At 42.1% G+C, this 17,108-nt stretch overlaps 1 protein-coding gene across 4 annotated transcripts in view; it reads left to right on the plus strand.

Moving 5' to 3' along the window:
* The window catches only part of LOC119031726 (roundabout homolog 2-like), an 85,852-nt gene that overhangs the window by 37,634 nt on the left and 31,110 nt on the right, over nt 1-17,108 (plus strand). For all 4 annotated transcript variants that reach the window (XM_037120383.1, XM_037120386.1, XM_037120385.1 and 1 more), the window contains exons 3-6: nt 12,091-12,248; nt 12,394-12,514; nt 12,658-12,796; nt 15,462-15,598. In XM_037120383.1, coding sequence (XP_036976278.1) covers nt 12,091-12,248; nt 12,394-12,514; nt 12,658-12,796; nt 15,462-15,598 — 555 coding nt within the window. The remainder of the gene's footprint in view (nt 1-12,090; nt 12,249-12,393; nt 12,515-12,657; nt 12,797-15,461; nt 15,599-17,108) is intronic.

A 17,108-nucleotide genomic window follows, 5' to 3' on the forward strand; every position in this document is an offset into this window, starting at 1 on the left:
TTTAGAGGCTTATTACATCGCCTGCAGGAAAGAGAAGCGTCCCTGTGTTGTGTTTCATCGGGGGGGAGGGGCCACATATTGTGGCCCATCTGTATGTACCCATGCCGTGATTGACAGGTTATGAAAGCATCGACAAATTTGATTTGATTTTTGATAAAAGCAGATAAAAAACACGGGGACTAGAAAATCAAATGGGTCGGATCCTTTGTCATACAGAGGACATCTGAGCAAACTGAAGTCAGACGCGTAATATGTAGTGTGTGTTTGCTCGCAGAGCTGTGTGCTGTTTCCTGCAGAATTAAGAAAGATTTTTCTTTTTAAATAAAGCTAATATAAAGAGAGAGAGAAAGAGACAGAGAGAAGAGGCTGATAAATCATATTTGGCCACCTCTCAAATAACATATCACAAGAGTAAGAGCTTACTGCTGCTATCTGTAGGCTGCTGTTTGCTATTTAGCCCAGCTAGCCATGCAGCTAGCGGCCCAGACTGGGAACTGGTAGTGTGGTATTGTGGGAAAAAAGGAACAGAAGGTTGCTGGTTCAGTTCCCCTGGTCTGCATGTCAAAGCATCCTTGGGCAAGATAGTGAACCCCAAACTCTTCCTGATGTGCTGGTCGGTGCTTTGCATGGCAGCCACCGCCATCAGTGTATGAATGTATGTATGATTTGGACAAAAGTCTGATGAATGTAAATGTTTAAAACTTAAATTCTTACACATTGTACCTTCAGTAGTAGTGTAACAACCTTACATCTTATGTTTTACTGAAAGTAATTATCTGTAGTTCTGCTAAATTGGCTCTTTTTGTTGTTCGCTCCAAGACAAAAAACAAAAGAAAGCATCAGTGTTCTCGCTGTTCATTAGGGTGTTGTTGTCAGCCGCCACTGTTTTTTTCTTTACTTCTGAGCCCCATGTAAGGATTTTTAAAAGTAAATACATTTTTAGAGTTTGCAGAGTTTCGCTGTGAGATTTCAGCAGAATCTGTCATATTTTGTCAAAAAGCTGTGTGATGCAACACAAAGGCTGTGCTGTTTGCAGCTGCCCTGCAGGACCCACAGATTCACAGCTTATCATGTCTAAAAGTGAGCGTCGGGCCAGTCTGCTGCCTTTAGCCCACTTGGCAGCCTGGTGGCTGTTGCTCATCTGTCCCCAAGCCAGTGTGAGCACATCACCGATCTGGACCGGGATTAAAGGACCTAATACTAACAGCTGTGCTGAGATTAGCCATGTCAGTATTTACAGTTATTTTGTCAACCAGCGCACCACACACTCTGCTCAAATAATGAACTGCTATATTTGTATTAGTCTGTTTTCTTATACTTGGCTTTGGATTCCCTTTGAAAAGCATTGCATTTATTTTTACGTCTCGAGGGAGCGAATGCGATGGCAAAGAATAAAAGTGGGGACTAACGTGAAGAGTTCGGAAGAGGCCACATCCTTTGTTTCACAAAATGTACCATACATGGGAGGTGTGGGTGAAACAAATGGAGAGGAAGACTGACAGGAGGATGAAGAGATAGATGATTAGCTTGAAACGTGACAGTCTGCAGCATAAAGATGTTGATGGATTGAGCTGGTTTATCTTCTCTGCGTGTGTGTGTGAGAGAGAGAGAGAAAAAGAGAGAGAGGAAGAGATGTTATAAGCGATTGTGTTTGCACACGTACCTCCCTCTGTGAGTGTCAGTGTGTACCATCAGCAGAAAGCGCATGAATATGCATGTGTGTGTTCACGCGGGGAGCGACGTGCTCCCTCGCCAGAGACCAATCGCCCCGTGATGGGCGATCACTGGAAGACTGGACGGGGTTTTTCCATACATATCTGTCTACGGAAGTGTCGCATATAAAAAATGTGTGCCATATTCAGAAGTGGCACCGCGGTCTTTCCTTCTGATAGATCATGTGTTTTTAATCTGCTTAGACACAGAAGAGGGAGGAAGGGACTCTGGGAAGGTGTTGGAGAGCAGCAGGTCAGCGGCAGCAGCCAACAGCTGCTCACTGTGTACGTACAGGATCTGTGCTGCGTGGTCTTTGCTTCACCAGGGGGTGTGCATGGATGTGATTAACAGAGATTTGGGGTGAATAATCTTCTAAGCTGCTCAGTGGAGCAAGCGGTGATGGGGGGCTGGGGTTGGAGTAGGGTGGAGCTTATGGTTACTGAGTCATACTGTATGATATACCTGAAACCCTGTCTTCAGGGAGGTGATGCCTGACTGGGACCCCATCATGGGTAACCAATCTGTAGGTCCCAGATATGTATTGACCCATAATTAACAAGAAATTACAGTGCATTTAATTCTAACATGAGGGATCAAAATTCAGCTTTGGTCAGATTTCACTGAGGGATTGTCAACCATCATTAATAAAACTTGAGTTGGTAGTCATTTGACTGTTAACAAACTGATACATGCTTTATAAGCCATTTATTGAGCAATTGTTAAGGTTTATCAACCATCCGGATAATGTATATAGGCAGTATTCATCACCATATTCACCATTGTTGAGTATTATAAACATCAGTTGCAAATTTGAAATGAACAACTGCGTAGAGGTGCTGCTGTATGTAAGAATCGGCCACCCGTCGAAGTCACATTCTTTGTTAGCGGTGAAATGATAACTATACATATGCTCCTTTAGTAATGATGCTTATTGTTAAGCATTGCTAAGATATTTTATTGATGCAACTGTCATTATCGATCAGTCAGTTTCTTAATTGATTCCCACATTGAGAAGAAGAGCACTCTAGTATCAGGAAAAACTTTGGGATTATATTCCAAAGTAAAACTGAGCACATGGATTACGTGTTGCCTTATATTTTCAACTCACGTAAACTTCAGGGTGTATTCTTGAGGTTGTTCCTATTAGATACAGATCGTTGCCCGGACTTGCTGCTTGGTTGGGGAGCGGTAGAACACTTAAGAGTCAAATACATGCCGTTCACAGCATTTAAGTGTCATGGAAAGCAAACTGATGGTGTTTCCAGCCACACATGAAGTGATCATTTGACAGGCTTTACAACCAGCACTGTTGCTATCTTTTGTCGTGAAATGATGCAACGTTGCTTCAACGGTTGCTTCCTCCCGACCACGGCTCTCTCTCTGTTGCAGGTTTCCAGCGACATCACTGTTCTGCAATGCACAGCTGTCATAATTGAAAAAAAAAGGAAATGAGGCTCAGGCTGGGAGTGGGGGGGGGGGGGGGGGGGTACAATCAGACCACAAAGCAGTCCTATACTGGACCTGGATCTTGATTCTCATCTCTAATTTTATTTGAACCCCTCTGTCAGTCCTGCGTGTTACATGGTGGATGGGTGCGGGTGGTGGGAGCCTCGCGTCCGGGTCACATGAACCTTGTACACAACACTCATATTCCATCATTTCAGTTCATTTACTCATTTAGAGATCAAAGGTCAAATCAGTGCAATCAAAGCAGCAAAGCGTACCATATTTTATCAGTTAATGCGGTAGCATGACATTACCATATTAATTAGTTTTCTTTTGTGCCGAATGCCAGCAGTGGTGGGGGTGCTGTGCTCTGCTTCATAGCTCCCAGCATTTTTTTTTTCGCCCGGTGCATTCATACATATCTATATTCTATCCAAACATGCACATATTGTGGCCCATCTGTATGTACCCATGCAAAGAAGGATATCACCAGGATGTTGTAGTAAACACAGCTTACCACCATCTCTGGTGGCCATCACGAGATGTGTTTGATCACACTGGGTGGTGTGGACGCACAGATTATCACTGATGATTTTTTTTCTTTTTTTTTGCTTTCTCCAACATCATTTGCGTGCATTACATCCCACAAAAGTCCAGGCAACAGGGAAATATGATATAGCCTATTATGGAGTACATACAGTGAAAGCATCATCACACAAGGACAGGCAGAGAGGAGCGGCGGAGGAGTGGCTGCTAGAATTACAGGGAAGGTGCAGAAAAATGGATTAAGGCCCTTTTCTTAACCTTTAAAGGTCTGCGAGGGATTGCATGCATTCGCACTTGTTTGTCCGGTTCACTCCATTGTGATGACAACGACGACGACAATGATTGTGAGACACAGCGGCGTGCATAATTTCAGTTAGAGAAGAGTGCATGGAGGAAAAAAAAAGCTCTCTCCCTGGGTGACCGCTGCTTTAGTGAAACAAGGCGGATAAAAGGCTAGATTTTGATCCCTGACTCATTTTTCCGGCTCATGTTGTACATCTCCACAATATTGCTGTAAGGGGTCTATGATATTCGCGGTTCACGAGGAAAAATATGCAATCGCCTTTTTTCTATATTTTGCTTTCTTTTGTTTTTTTGTTTTTTTGTTTTTTTGTTGTTTTCTCGCCTCAATTTTAATATTCCTCCAGTAGGTAAACCAGAGCAGCATCCAAGTTTATGAGCACGGGGTCATGTGTGCCTCCCAGCCCAGTCGGATTTTTAAGGAATGCTTTACTCCGGAAAAGACAATGCAATAAAATCGCCATTAACGAGGAGGGATTTAGCATCCTTAAATGCATAATCATGGACTGTAAGGTCACGCACAAATGTTTGCATAATGCCGCAGCGCACGAAAGAGCATCTGGATTTACAGGTGTAAGTAGATGAGATAGTCTGGGGAGCAGGCAGGAGCAGATTTACATAGGGCTAGTCTGAGACATAGAGGGATGCGTTCTCGTGAAGAAACGCATGGAGACAGGAGTAATTAATTATAGATGTGGAAGTGTGGTCTGAGGGAATGCTGTTACTGTAACTAGAGGCATAGCAAGTGAGAAACGAGGAGAAGGGAGATGTGAGGGGTGGGGGGGGAGAAACCCTCCTCCTTCTATACCATCCACAACTTCAATTTACATTACATGACAGGAGAATGGAGGTTAATTAAACATGACAATAGGCAGGGCGTTTATTGTTAACCCCTCATGGTGGTTTGACTGGCTCGTAACTCAAAAGGCCAAAGAATGCATAAAGAATAATGTTTTCGTGCAAATTGGCATTCAAATGTCTCGTGGAAAGCGAGGTTACGAGAATGGAAATGGGTGGAACGGGCCCCTACGGTTGTGTGTGTGCTGCAAATCTGGGTGAAAAGTAAAAGTAAAAGCCATCTCCGTGTTTAACAGCAAAGCTACGGGGGGAAACAGCGGGAGAAACAGTTTTCGAAAAACTAAATTGCATTTAAAACTAAAATTTTGGGTCGCCAGAGGCGCGCTCACTTTTCACCGCTCGTCTATTTTCCAACCCCTCATATTGATGCTAATTGGACTCGACACTAATGATGCCAAAAAAGCAAAGCGAAGCGGTACTAAGGTTTGCTGCCTGCTTGTCATTTTGGAGGCTGCTGACTTTTCGGTTACCATGGAGCTGCTGACCTAACCCTGCTTTCCAGATTAGGGTTGTTTTTTTTTTGCTGTTTTTTTTTGTCGAGTTTTTAAAAATGGAAATGAACTCAGGTCATATTTGGTCTCAATGCTTGTAACCAACTGCTGATAGATAAATATAGTTTGGATAAAATATGGGGAATTTATTTTTTTTGCCATGAACTCGAGCAGTGGCCAATAATGCAAAATTAGAAGGTGGTAGTTTGCATCCAACGAGACTGTAAAGATTTAAATTCCAAAACAAATTCCATTTCATATCCTTTTCTCCGTAAGCACCATACCCAAAATACATGTTTCTGTATGCTTGGTACCACATTCCTTCCATTTAAACTGGGCCTAGGTTTAGTCATGCTGCTGTAAAGGCAGATTTATAATAGGTAATGTACGCCCTGTGCTGGGCTCGTAGCCTCGGGGGACACTGTGTAAACGCTCCTCATCTCCCTGCTGATTGTAGTCCTGACTGATTGCTGATGACTTTTTTAGGCCACAGACATGTTAAGTTGTTTATTTATTCAAAAAAAAAAAATCCCCAATGCAAATCGCCCTCTCTCCACTCCATATCTCTCTCCCCCTCCTCAAGTGCATGTCGGCATATCTGTCTCAGTTTCTGTGTCGGACTCTTAAACAGCGATGATGTGCTGCGGTCATCAGCAGAACTTTGTGATATAACAGCGGGGCAGCTGTTTTTGTTGTTTATGCACGCGTGTGTGTGTGTTATGTGTCAGTGTGCGTCGGATGCATGTGACAGATATGGGACATCCTTGAGAAAAGTGACACAACCCCTACAGGCGATCGCATTCAAAAAGAATCTTCAGCAGAACTCCACAACAACAATTTAGCGGACCACTGTCAGAAGAAATCACAGAGCTGCTGTAATGCATTTTCTGTCAGTAGATCACTATCTGTACACATCTCTACAGCGGTTTTATGGTCTTTTTTGCATCACGATGCCTGACACATTGCCAGGAACATTGCATATGAAGAAATAGCCGCTGTTTATCTCAACCACCTGATAACTGTTAAAACCTGCTACACAGAGAGCTTCGTCCACCTGCAGCATGCCATTCCTTCTCTGCATCTGTGACTCCCGGATGGAAACGCAGCCATCTGCTACACGCATCCGCCAGCGAGGTGTTGGTGTCCTCGTCGGGTCCTCTCTCCTCATAAACAATTCTGTTTCCTTTCTGCCTTTGCCAGCATCGCAAATGCGCAGCTACCACAACTGTTTCTTCTGGGTGGGGTTGTAAGGTGGTGAGGTTATACAGTGTATTTCCTCAGCGGACCACCAGCCTGCTCTCCATATGCACAAACACACACACACACACACACACACACAAATACACGTGCAAAGACAAACAAGCAGATCACTACAAAATCAACAAAACGATGCATGTGTTAATTAGGGTGCAGCTTTGTCACCCGTCACCATCTGTCTGTCACACCTTGTTTATTTACCACTTTTGAGTTGTGAAGTCACGTCGTCTTCGATCAATTAATGTTCTGAACTGACTCAATTAGCCCTAAATAAATAGGTCAGAAATGATTAGAAAACTGAAGTCGTTAATCGCTTTGGAGTTTGCATCTCTCCAAGCCTCTCGTTTCTCACACGGATACACTGAGCACGTGTCTAATTTTGAACATTATACACGACATAACTCAAGTCAGACGTGGATATTTTGTAGCTGAAATTGATTCTGTACCTGGACACTAAAATTCGGATTGAGGCTGTGATCAACATTAAACACTAGGCTTACAAAAATAAAGAAGGAAATTATTACATGGGCACAATTTCCCATGAGTGATGTTGGAAACAGGGTCATTGATTCAAGTTACCTCCAAAAATGCTAATGCTATTTTTGTGTAGGACTTTAGCACAGTAAAATTTGCTGACTAGAACTGGGCATGGGCTGCTGCTGAGGATGATGGGAATTTTAATTAAGGGCATTAGTTTTGCGAAGGTTTGGCAATAAAACAAGGTAACACTTGATAAAAGCCATCATTAATGAAATAAGCAATGTTTACTGTTAAGTTGCAATGACTTACTTTCTTTATAAATGGTTAATAAATACTGTGTAGATCATCTATACTGATGCTTGGAAACCCTTATTGCATAATTAACATTTTATAAAAGTGAATGAGATAACCAAATTATTAATGATGGTCATTATAAAGTGTCATCCAAACCAAAGTATTGGACAAATTCAAAATTTAACTATGTGCAACAAGGAATTTTTAACTAGATAGAAAAAAAAGTCTGAATTTAATAGTGACAGTTTGTATGACCAAACAAGACCATCAGCTGTTTCTATATGGTTATTATAGTTATTCTTCATGCCTGTCAGCGGGTCACAGCATGGGAGAAGAAGCTGCTCTCTAGTTTGATGGTATGGCACTAAGATCTATTTGTGGCTATGTGAGATTAATAACTGTAATATAACGACAGGGAAACAAATAGATACATCAACATGTTCCAGTAAACAGTGCTGCATCTCACTTTCACTGATTTAAAAACAAACACACAAGCTCAGCCAGATCAAGATCTTCAGACACAGGCAGTACCACTTTTGTCCACAAGGGGCACCACAATAACAAAAAAGGGAACATTCCTTGTAGCTGCTTCAATGATGGTGTATTGTAGTCTTGTGATTCGTACCTTGAAAACATTTAAAATACCAAATGCCATGACAATAAATCCGATAGCTGCTGCTAAGAAATATAATATTTTAACCTTATGGTGGCAGTATGATAAAAGACAGACGTTAGCAGCCAGTAGGATCCCCCCTCTCGGGAGTGTGAATAGTTATAGAGATATCCAGTCTGACTTGCATCCTTGAAGAGGAGACACTGCAGTAAATGCATGCGAGCTTAATGGACACAGGAGACATTAAGTGTACCAGAGAAAAAATAATAAATGTGCATCCATCTGTTAATGTCTATTAACTGCACTGCAGCGTTTTTCAAACAGCACAGACTGCGTAGGAATAAACAGGCTGCTCAAAACTCTTGTAGCACCTGATACCAAAAGAAAAATGGATCGGATTTTCCACTTTCGCATGATTGGGAGCTCGCGAGCTGAGCAACAACGCCTCGAGATCTCAAGTGGGATCTTCTCGGATTTGATGTTGCAGCGAAATGCCGAGATTAAATTCAGCTATAGAGTGCCGCCGTAGCTGAAGAGGGTCTCAAGAAATCAGGATGCTCAGATGGAATATCTCAACATTTTCACCACGCTTCTCCCATTAATCATATAATGAGTCCCCTGTATGATTATTTGAATTCAGATACTTCCACCTTGTCACATATTTTCACCACCCATTGTGCCATGAAATGAAGCCCATTTACAAATCATTCTCCTTCTGATTTGATAGATGAAACTGGTGAATGAGTGAGTCCCGTGAATACCTTGTTTGAATAATTGAGCAATACTCAATCAGGCAACATTAGGCAGCCGTGGCGGGCCCCACCGTCAGAAATAATTGCCACCCGACAGCAGCCTACACATGGGTGCTGCCTCCAAAGGGGCTCTACATTTGATAACAATAGAAACAACACCGTCCCCCACCCTGCATCTCACATGCCTTCATGAACACACCACCTACAGAATCCTGCAGAGGCTAGCAGGAAATGGGGGTGGGGGGGGGGCGCCCACAGCCGTGTCGGGGGTGCTGGATAGCTGTCATCACAGCGCGGTAATGTATACTGTCGGGATGGAATAAATCACCCGCAAAAATGGACGGAATTTATGTATTTGGACAAGGAGCCCGCCCGTGTACCCTTTTCATATTTTCAGTAGCCTATTACCAAGAGATTGTATGTAATAAGTTTTTCACTTCCCATTTATTTGGACATGATTTATTATGTACACCACCAATCATAAAACAAATGGGGTCATAGGGGGCGACGCGCAATTTTTGGAAATATCCTTGAAACTGAGACAATAAGTAAAACACGTAGGAGAGAGTAAGAATTGCAGGGGAACTTTGAAATGATAGACCTGTACCTGCAGCAGACAGCGTGTTATTAGTTGTGTCTTTTATTAGAATAGGGTTTTTTAGATTTGTCACAGATAGTGTTAATAAACTCTGTCGCATTGTTAAACTCTCAGCGCTGTTAAATCTAACGCAACTCCAATTTTCTGCTTCAGTCTGTGGAATTTGGTTTTATTTCTCTTCGTGGCTTCAATTATCCAGTTTTTCTATGCGTGTCCGGGCTTCACAAGTCTCTCGAGACGAGCTTTTGTTGTTATAGAAGCACCTTTAATGTGACAACTCAGAAACAGGGAAAGGTAGTTTTGTGACTGGATGAGTGTCGGGTCGTTGAGCGTATAGCACCACATGACAGCCAGCGAGGAGTATGTCTGAGCCAAAGCAGTGACTCCGACTGAGACTACTGCAGCAAATGTGATTGACAGCTGGGCCGAAGGGCCTTTGGCTCCTTCCTGATTTTTCTTTCTCGCTGGAGGTGTCCTCTGGGACTTAGAATTCATGCTACAGTATATCAGCAGAACGGCTTATGGCTGTAATGAGGATGAAAAGCAAACTGAACACTGAGCCAGTGTTTTTTTTGTTTTTTTTTCATTCTACGCTGCTCTGAGTTTTTACAAACTGCCATTAAGTTTTAGTTCTGCACTGTGCATTTGATTTGCATTGGACATTTTCTTGGATAAACTGGCTGTAACACTGTCAACCGTTTTACTAGCTGCTGTGCATAAATGGGGCAATTAAAAAGAAAAACAAAAGGTAAAGAGTGGTGCGTACTCGACTGATGTTAACTACATAGAGCAAGTGTGATTTTTAATTAGGCTCACTAGTTTTTTCACCAGTCATTCGCACCTAAAATGACACTAATCTCCAAATCTTTTATCACAAGTCTTAATTGGAATGCTTTTGCAACAATTTTCTTTCAAACTCGCAGTCACAATTGTTGTCACACCAGGCACTTTATTATTTAAATTTGGCCCCACAGTAACACGATCCACAAAAACAACATGTCACGACGTATTAATGCAAAGCGGCCGCAGCCATCTAAAATCACGATCTCTATTTTTAACAGCGCGGTGATTTCTGTAGCTACTTAAAGCGGACGACTTTGAACTGATATTCAGTATAACTATTGTGACAGAATGAGGAAGTTTTGAAGCGGTAACCTTTTTTTAACTTGGCGGCATTTAGCACATACTTCTGTTCAAAATGCACGAGTATGGCTTTTACAGGCATTGCTTGACAATTCTTGATGTTGCCGCGGCTTTGAACATGCAAAAATCAAGAACAGACACCTCTTGCCATGCATGGATAAATTGAAATGCTCGTCCGACAGTGATAGAGCGCAGGAAGCACTGCTCATGAGTGGAATTCTAAAGAACTAAAGCTGTGTGCATTTTTAAAAAAGGGGAATTTTGTCATATTTCACCATCTGTACTTCAAGTAGCTGTCATAATCCCAGGCTCTTTATTTAGTATTATAGAGTTGTTGCCCCTCTGCCTGCAACTGTATTGATTCCTCTCAAAGCAAAGTATGACAGACTTTCAGTATCTCTCACAAAAGAAACATTCTAACCGTCCAACAGGAACATCTCAGTGACATTTGCTGCTGTTAATGAGATATTTTGAAACCGTTTTACCCCGGGTCCTGAATGAGACCTTGCACCCCCTCTGTAGTCATTCCATAAAGCTTCATAAAGGCACATTTGATTCAGTCAATATCCATGGTCACTGGTGCTTTCTCTTCCAATTTGTGCATGCGGCAGTGCAGCCTCTTTTCAAGTAACCAAGGTCTCACCTTCACAAAGTGCAGGGCCCCGTCTTCGAACTGCTGTTTTCATCCAAGGTTTCACAAAAAAAAAAAAAAAAAAAAATCCCCAAAGAGTTTCAGCCAAACGGGTATTTTTTTATTGGTCAAAATAATAGCTTTGAAAAATAGTGAATTTCACAGCACTATTGACCACTATTGACCTTTAATTCTGCAGATGTCCAATAAATGTTGGAATTAGCACATAGTTCATACTGCAGAGTAGACCACAGCTTAGTCCTTGGGTCAGATCTTAACTGTGCAATTTTACAAAGACATATCATCACTGTGGCACTGTGTGGAGATTTGTGTATTTTACTTACAAAATGTTCCCAGAGGTAGATTTTGAATGATTTGGTGACCCTCACAGTAACCAGACTTCGCTACAAATACACTTCCCGTACACAACAAACTGACTTCAGTGTCCATTCATACTCGAAGTGAAGGGAGATGGTGAATGTAACAACCCACCCAAGTAAAATATATGTGTGGGAAACACTGGACACCTTTATTTTTGCTTATTCTTCAAGACCTAACTTTTCGTGTTGATTCAGAAGTTTCACCTTCCTTTAATGTTCTCCTCTCTCCTTCTAGGTGTCTTTCCTATATGTACAGTGTATTGTACTGTTAATCCTACCTACCTGGCTTTACATGCTCTAATATTTAGCCAGCGAGATCAAAGCAGAGCCCCTACCACCTCAGGGGGACAGCTGCATTATTAAAGACTGAGAGACGGCTGAAGATTGTGTGTGGCGGTCTGATAAAATTGTCTTTGCATTCTCACATTAGAAAAAGGTCCTGGAGGTCAGTTAACCTGAGACATCTCCGTCTCAGAGTGACTCCCAGCCTCACATAATGGAATCTGATTAAATTTCAAGCTAATCAACTGAATAAGCCTTTGTTACAGTCAAAGTAACGGCTCCTGTTCCCTTTATTTTGTCTCGTAGTGCTACGTGATGACTTCAGACTGAATCCACAGGATGTGGTGGTGGCGGTCGGGGAGACTGCCAGTCTTGAGTGTCAGGCTCCGCGTGGGCACCCTGAACCCACGACCTTCTGGAGGAAAGATAAAGCTCGTCTTGACCTCAAAGATGACCGAATCACGGTGGGTTACCCACCTGGGAGCTCTCTTCTTCCACATACATGGCACTTAGACCGCTTACCTTAAGATTCAATCAGTCATATTTATCTGGAACTCTGAAATCAATGGTTCATCTTAATAATATGGATTTTTTATTTTTTATTGCCAGGTCCGTGGAGGAAAGTTGACCATCTCAAACACCAAGAAGACCGATGGGGGGATATACGTGTGTGTGGCGGCCAACATGGTCGGAGAAAGAGAGAGTGAAAAAGCGCAGCTCTCGGTGTTTGGTAAGACGCTCCCCGGAATCAAAAGGAATAAAACATTACTTTTTTTTTCTCTCCCACATTTACTGCATACTAGCACATACAGTATTTATCACTCAGTGGAAAGCATACTTGCTATCTATGTTGTGTTTACTGCCCACATCCAGAAAGACCAGTGTTTGTGCAGCGGCCTGTGAACCAGGTGGTCTTAGTTGACGAGAGCGTGGAGTTCAGGTGTCAGGTCCACGGTGACCCGCAGCCTACACTGCGCTGGAAAAAGGAGGACGTTGATATTCCCCGTGGCAGGTGAGGGATGTGTGTGGATGTGTGTGGTGCTCTGTGGTATGTGTACATGCATCATTGTGTGTGTGTGTATTTATACAATTAAAGTCATAATGGATATATGTTGAATCACAGCTAATGGTAGTTGGTTGTTTGCATCATATTATAAGTTGTTCCTGTGGGTTTTTGTTCACCCCTGTCTACCCACATCATAAGCACGCATTAATTGCATTGCAATCCCATTAAGAACACTTATTTTTAAAAGTCATTATCAGCCTGTCATGTGGGTCTTAATAGTTAATGCTCAGCGCTTTATGCTTTTAATTACAGCACGTCTCATTATACAATCTGGCCATCTATCAAAACCTCTGAATTTTATCGGCTAGGTTTAAGCAGTCCGTATATTTGACGTTTGAGACAGCCGAAGCAGTGCATTTACATGTAGTTTTATAATCCGACTGATTCATTCATCGCTTTCTTTATTGCTCTCCTGCTTGTGATTGATGGAAATTTAACATCTTAAGCCAATTAAAGGTCATGTTCTTGGAAAGGTATTCACTTACTACTAGAATTGCTATCAAGTAAATCAAATGCCAGGATATTAAATCTATGGCTGGTAAGTTATTTTAGAAATATAAAAAAGTATTAAGGTTTTAGTATTAAAGTAATTTACTCTTTAGTTAGTTATTAGTATTGTGTGTTACAGTTGTAGAAAATCTCTCAGTATCCCAATGAACATCAACATATCAAATGCTCTGACGAAAAAAATAAAATTACAAATCCATATGACACCTTCCAAGAGGCTAGGAGAACATGTTGCTAAAGCTAATAGCGAGCTAGCCACACTAGGACTGCAGATGTGCAGCCTAAATTTCCCAGTCTTAATGTGCTAGCTTGAAAGCAGTGAGTAAATGCTTGTTGCACATGTTTATTTTTCTAAAATTCGCTGTTTTCTTAGCTTTGATAGCGATGCACTGCTCTCGGTCAGACTCGTTCAGAGGCTAACCCAGTTAGGCTAGCACATACCCAAAGCAGTGCCAGATAGCCTTTTTTGGACTGAGGTACATTCGTGACAGCTACTTTGCTTGTGTTTATATGATTATGGCAATTAACAAAGTTGTGTGAAAATATTCTAGACTAATTAAAGCTAAGAGAGCTTGTAGAATGTGGCGAAGCAGCTGGCTAACAAGAGGTATGGGACAGTCTCTGTAGTCAGGCAGTGTGAGCTCATGAGATACTTTCGGGGATATTCTTTCAAAATGTAGCCTTCTCTCACTGGTTTCTTCAATCTTACCAACCCCAGATTGAAAACCAGAGAAAATGAAGGTAAAATTGAATGTGTGATCCTCAAAACCTTGCGAGTCAACTACGTTAAACTGTTTATTCAGCTTTCAATCAGAGTTCCAAAAGCCTTTCATCCCCCTGAAAACAGAGAAACATCTCCTCATGCTACAAGTGTGACTAACACCTGTTAGCCATTAATGCTATATAAAGCAAATTGGTACTTTCTTTGGTCTGTCACGGCACAAGAATATATTTCGAGGCGAACTATATTAACCGTCTGTCTCTCTGTCTGCCTACCTGAGTTGTACCCTCTACCTCGGCACCCCTTGACTCCAGAAACATGTCCTACTTTCAGACCCGCCTCGCCTCACTTCCCTCCTTCCACTTCTTTCATTCTTCTCCTAAACCCGTCAGCCTCCTGGGAAGTCTGTATCTGGGTCAGAGATGTGCTGTGAATGGAGTCCTTCGGCAGACTCCGGACATACCCCCCCCCCCCCCCCCCATCGATATTCTGCCCACACCCGTTTGCAACATCTATTTCAGATGTGACTTTTTCTCACCCCTTGTGCCATTTCTCTGCCTGACTTGCCTCCCATCTCTGAATCAGTATGGCTGGCTAGACAATTTCACAGGATCTCTCACGCCAAAAGCGACCCCAGAGAGGGAGAGCCCGACTCCTTGCTCCTCGACTCCTCCTGCGTGTAGCCCCTCTGAGGCGCTTATCTAAACTCTGGTCGCTGAGATGTTTCTCTCGTCTCTAACTGCATCGCTGCAGCCTTACGGCGTGCTGCACTGGAGGACACACACTGATGCATGGAACATATCCATGAATTAGTCATTTCTTACTGCTCTGCTCATTCATCGGACTCAGTTTGTCAGACTGTGCCACTCCCTTACTCTCAGACTGTTTGTCTGTCTCTCCCTCTGCCTGTCTCCCTTTCTTTTCCCTCCCTCTCTCTCGCTCTCTCTCCCACACAAACACACACACACACACACATAGTATAGCATATTGCATAGCCCACACCACAGTGGGTGGCTTGTCTTTATAAATATTGAAATAGTGGAACAGCTAGGGTTCCAGCTGAAAGCACCTTTCATTTTGCCATGCCTTCATCTCAGCATAATTGCTCCCCTTTTTTTCTGCCTCTGTAGCAGAGTGTATGCAGCAGGGAGTCTTAATTGCCTTAGAAAGTCTGTCTTTATTCTATCAAAAATGACACATCCTTTATAAAAGCCTCCATCTAAAGCATCACACAGGTTTACACAACACCCCATTCCGTTGTTTGTTGATTGTGTTTGCTCGATTAAAAGGAGCATTTTAAAATATGCATATGATTGTATTGATCTTTTCCCGTTTCATGAAGTCAACCGTAACTTGTTGTCACCGTTCCTCTTCTGTCACCAGGTATGACATCAGATATGAAAAAGAGGACTTCCTGCTGAGGATAAAGAAGGCATCAGTCAGCGATCAGGGAACCTTCACCTGCCTAGCAGAGAACCGTGTGGGTAAAGTGGAGGCCTCTGCCTACCTTACCATCAGAGGTGGGTAACTGCCTGTGGACTCACTTGGGGCAAAGCTCATAACGCATCCCTGGTATTTTTTTGTATCTCCCAAAGCAGGCCACTGGACAATCAGTCCTTTATTGCCCACTTTACGAGCGTTATTGCCCCCCTGCTGAAAGGCTCTGCCTGGCCTCAGCCTTTCTTTCATAAAGCAGGCTGATGTAGTTGATTGTTTCAGATCTCCAGCTAGGCTCCAGATATGAACAATCCAACCAGCTCTTATGACGTCTCCTGAGGGACTTATTCTCCATCCAGCCCCCGAACTCCATATTTACACAATATCAATGAGTGGAAACTATAGTATTCCATTGTAAAGGTTGATATTGTAAAAATAAAAAAGATATATTGCTTTTTGGGGGGGGGTCAGTTCCCCTCTGCTTTAAACTGCCATTATAACGATGTGTGTGAAAGCATTAAGATAAGTAACAGTTTACTTGGAACCAATAGCACGTCTGTGGCGCCTCAATAGGTATATCATACATCATCATACATACTCTACATCAAAAATCTCATCACATGGACTGTTCATTCCTTCTTTATTATATGACTCATATACTGGATTTCTTACTCTTATTTCCTATTACCCATCATGCATGAATTGTCACATCTTCAAAACAATCCAGGTCCGATCTAAAGAACCTGTTTGGCTCGGTATTCAAGTCAAACAAGAAGTATTCAGAGCAATATGTTCCTTATATTAAGCCAGATTTATGCTTGGGCTTGGGTAAAAAATAGTAGTTCACTAATATGAAATCTGCACAAAGGCTGTCCTTGTGTTTTTTATCTTTGAAAAGACATGATTATTTCGAGGGAATCATTGATGACAAGGAACACTAGATCCTAATTGATTTGTATCACTTTGTTTTGTTGTATTTTTACTTGTGGGTTTCGATATGTTTTGCAGTATTTTCACCTTTTTAAAGTTATTATTTGACTGATATTGAAGATAAACAGCAAAACAAAATGTCAGCCAGATATCTTTAATTCAGACTGCTTGATAATTATAATTTACTATTGAATTATTTTAATTTAATTCTATTGTAAACCTGCCTTTGTGAGAGGTTTGTGAGAGGCACTTGATAAACATCAGATCTGTTACCTGTGTGAATGTTTTCTTCTCGAAACATAAATTAAGGTCAACCCGAACCCCAGAATAAATGTTGGCAATGTACATTTCTACAAAACACCAATACTGGTGCATTTTGATATTTCCCTACACTAAACGTTCAAGTTTATGTCGTGACATCTCTGTCTGTCTGTTCTGGTAAGACACAAAAAAGACTTGATTATGGTTAGAAATAATCTCCATTTTGGATTGCCTACTTCAGATCCAACTAACAAAGCAGGAAAATGTCTAAATGTCTTGATACAAATGTTGAAATGCACTCTCAGTGGTCTCTCTTAACAGTCTGGTCTCCTAGCTGTCACACTATGACCATCCTCTCCTCACGTATGATATGTACAATGCCAACATGTTATTGTGAGTCAG

This window comes from Acanthopagrus latus, chromosome 13 (assembly GCF_904848185.1).
Source record: "Acanthopagrus latus isolate v.2019 chromosome 13, fAcaLat1.1, whole genome shotgun sequence".
Taxonomy (NCBI): domain Eukaryota; kingdom Metazoa; phylum Chordata; class Actinopteri; order Spariformes; family Sparidae; genus Acanthopagrus; species Acanthopagrus latus.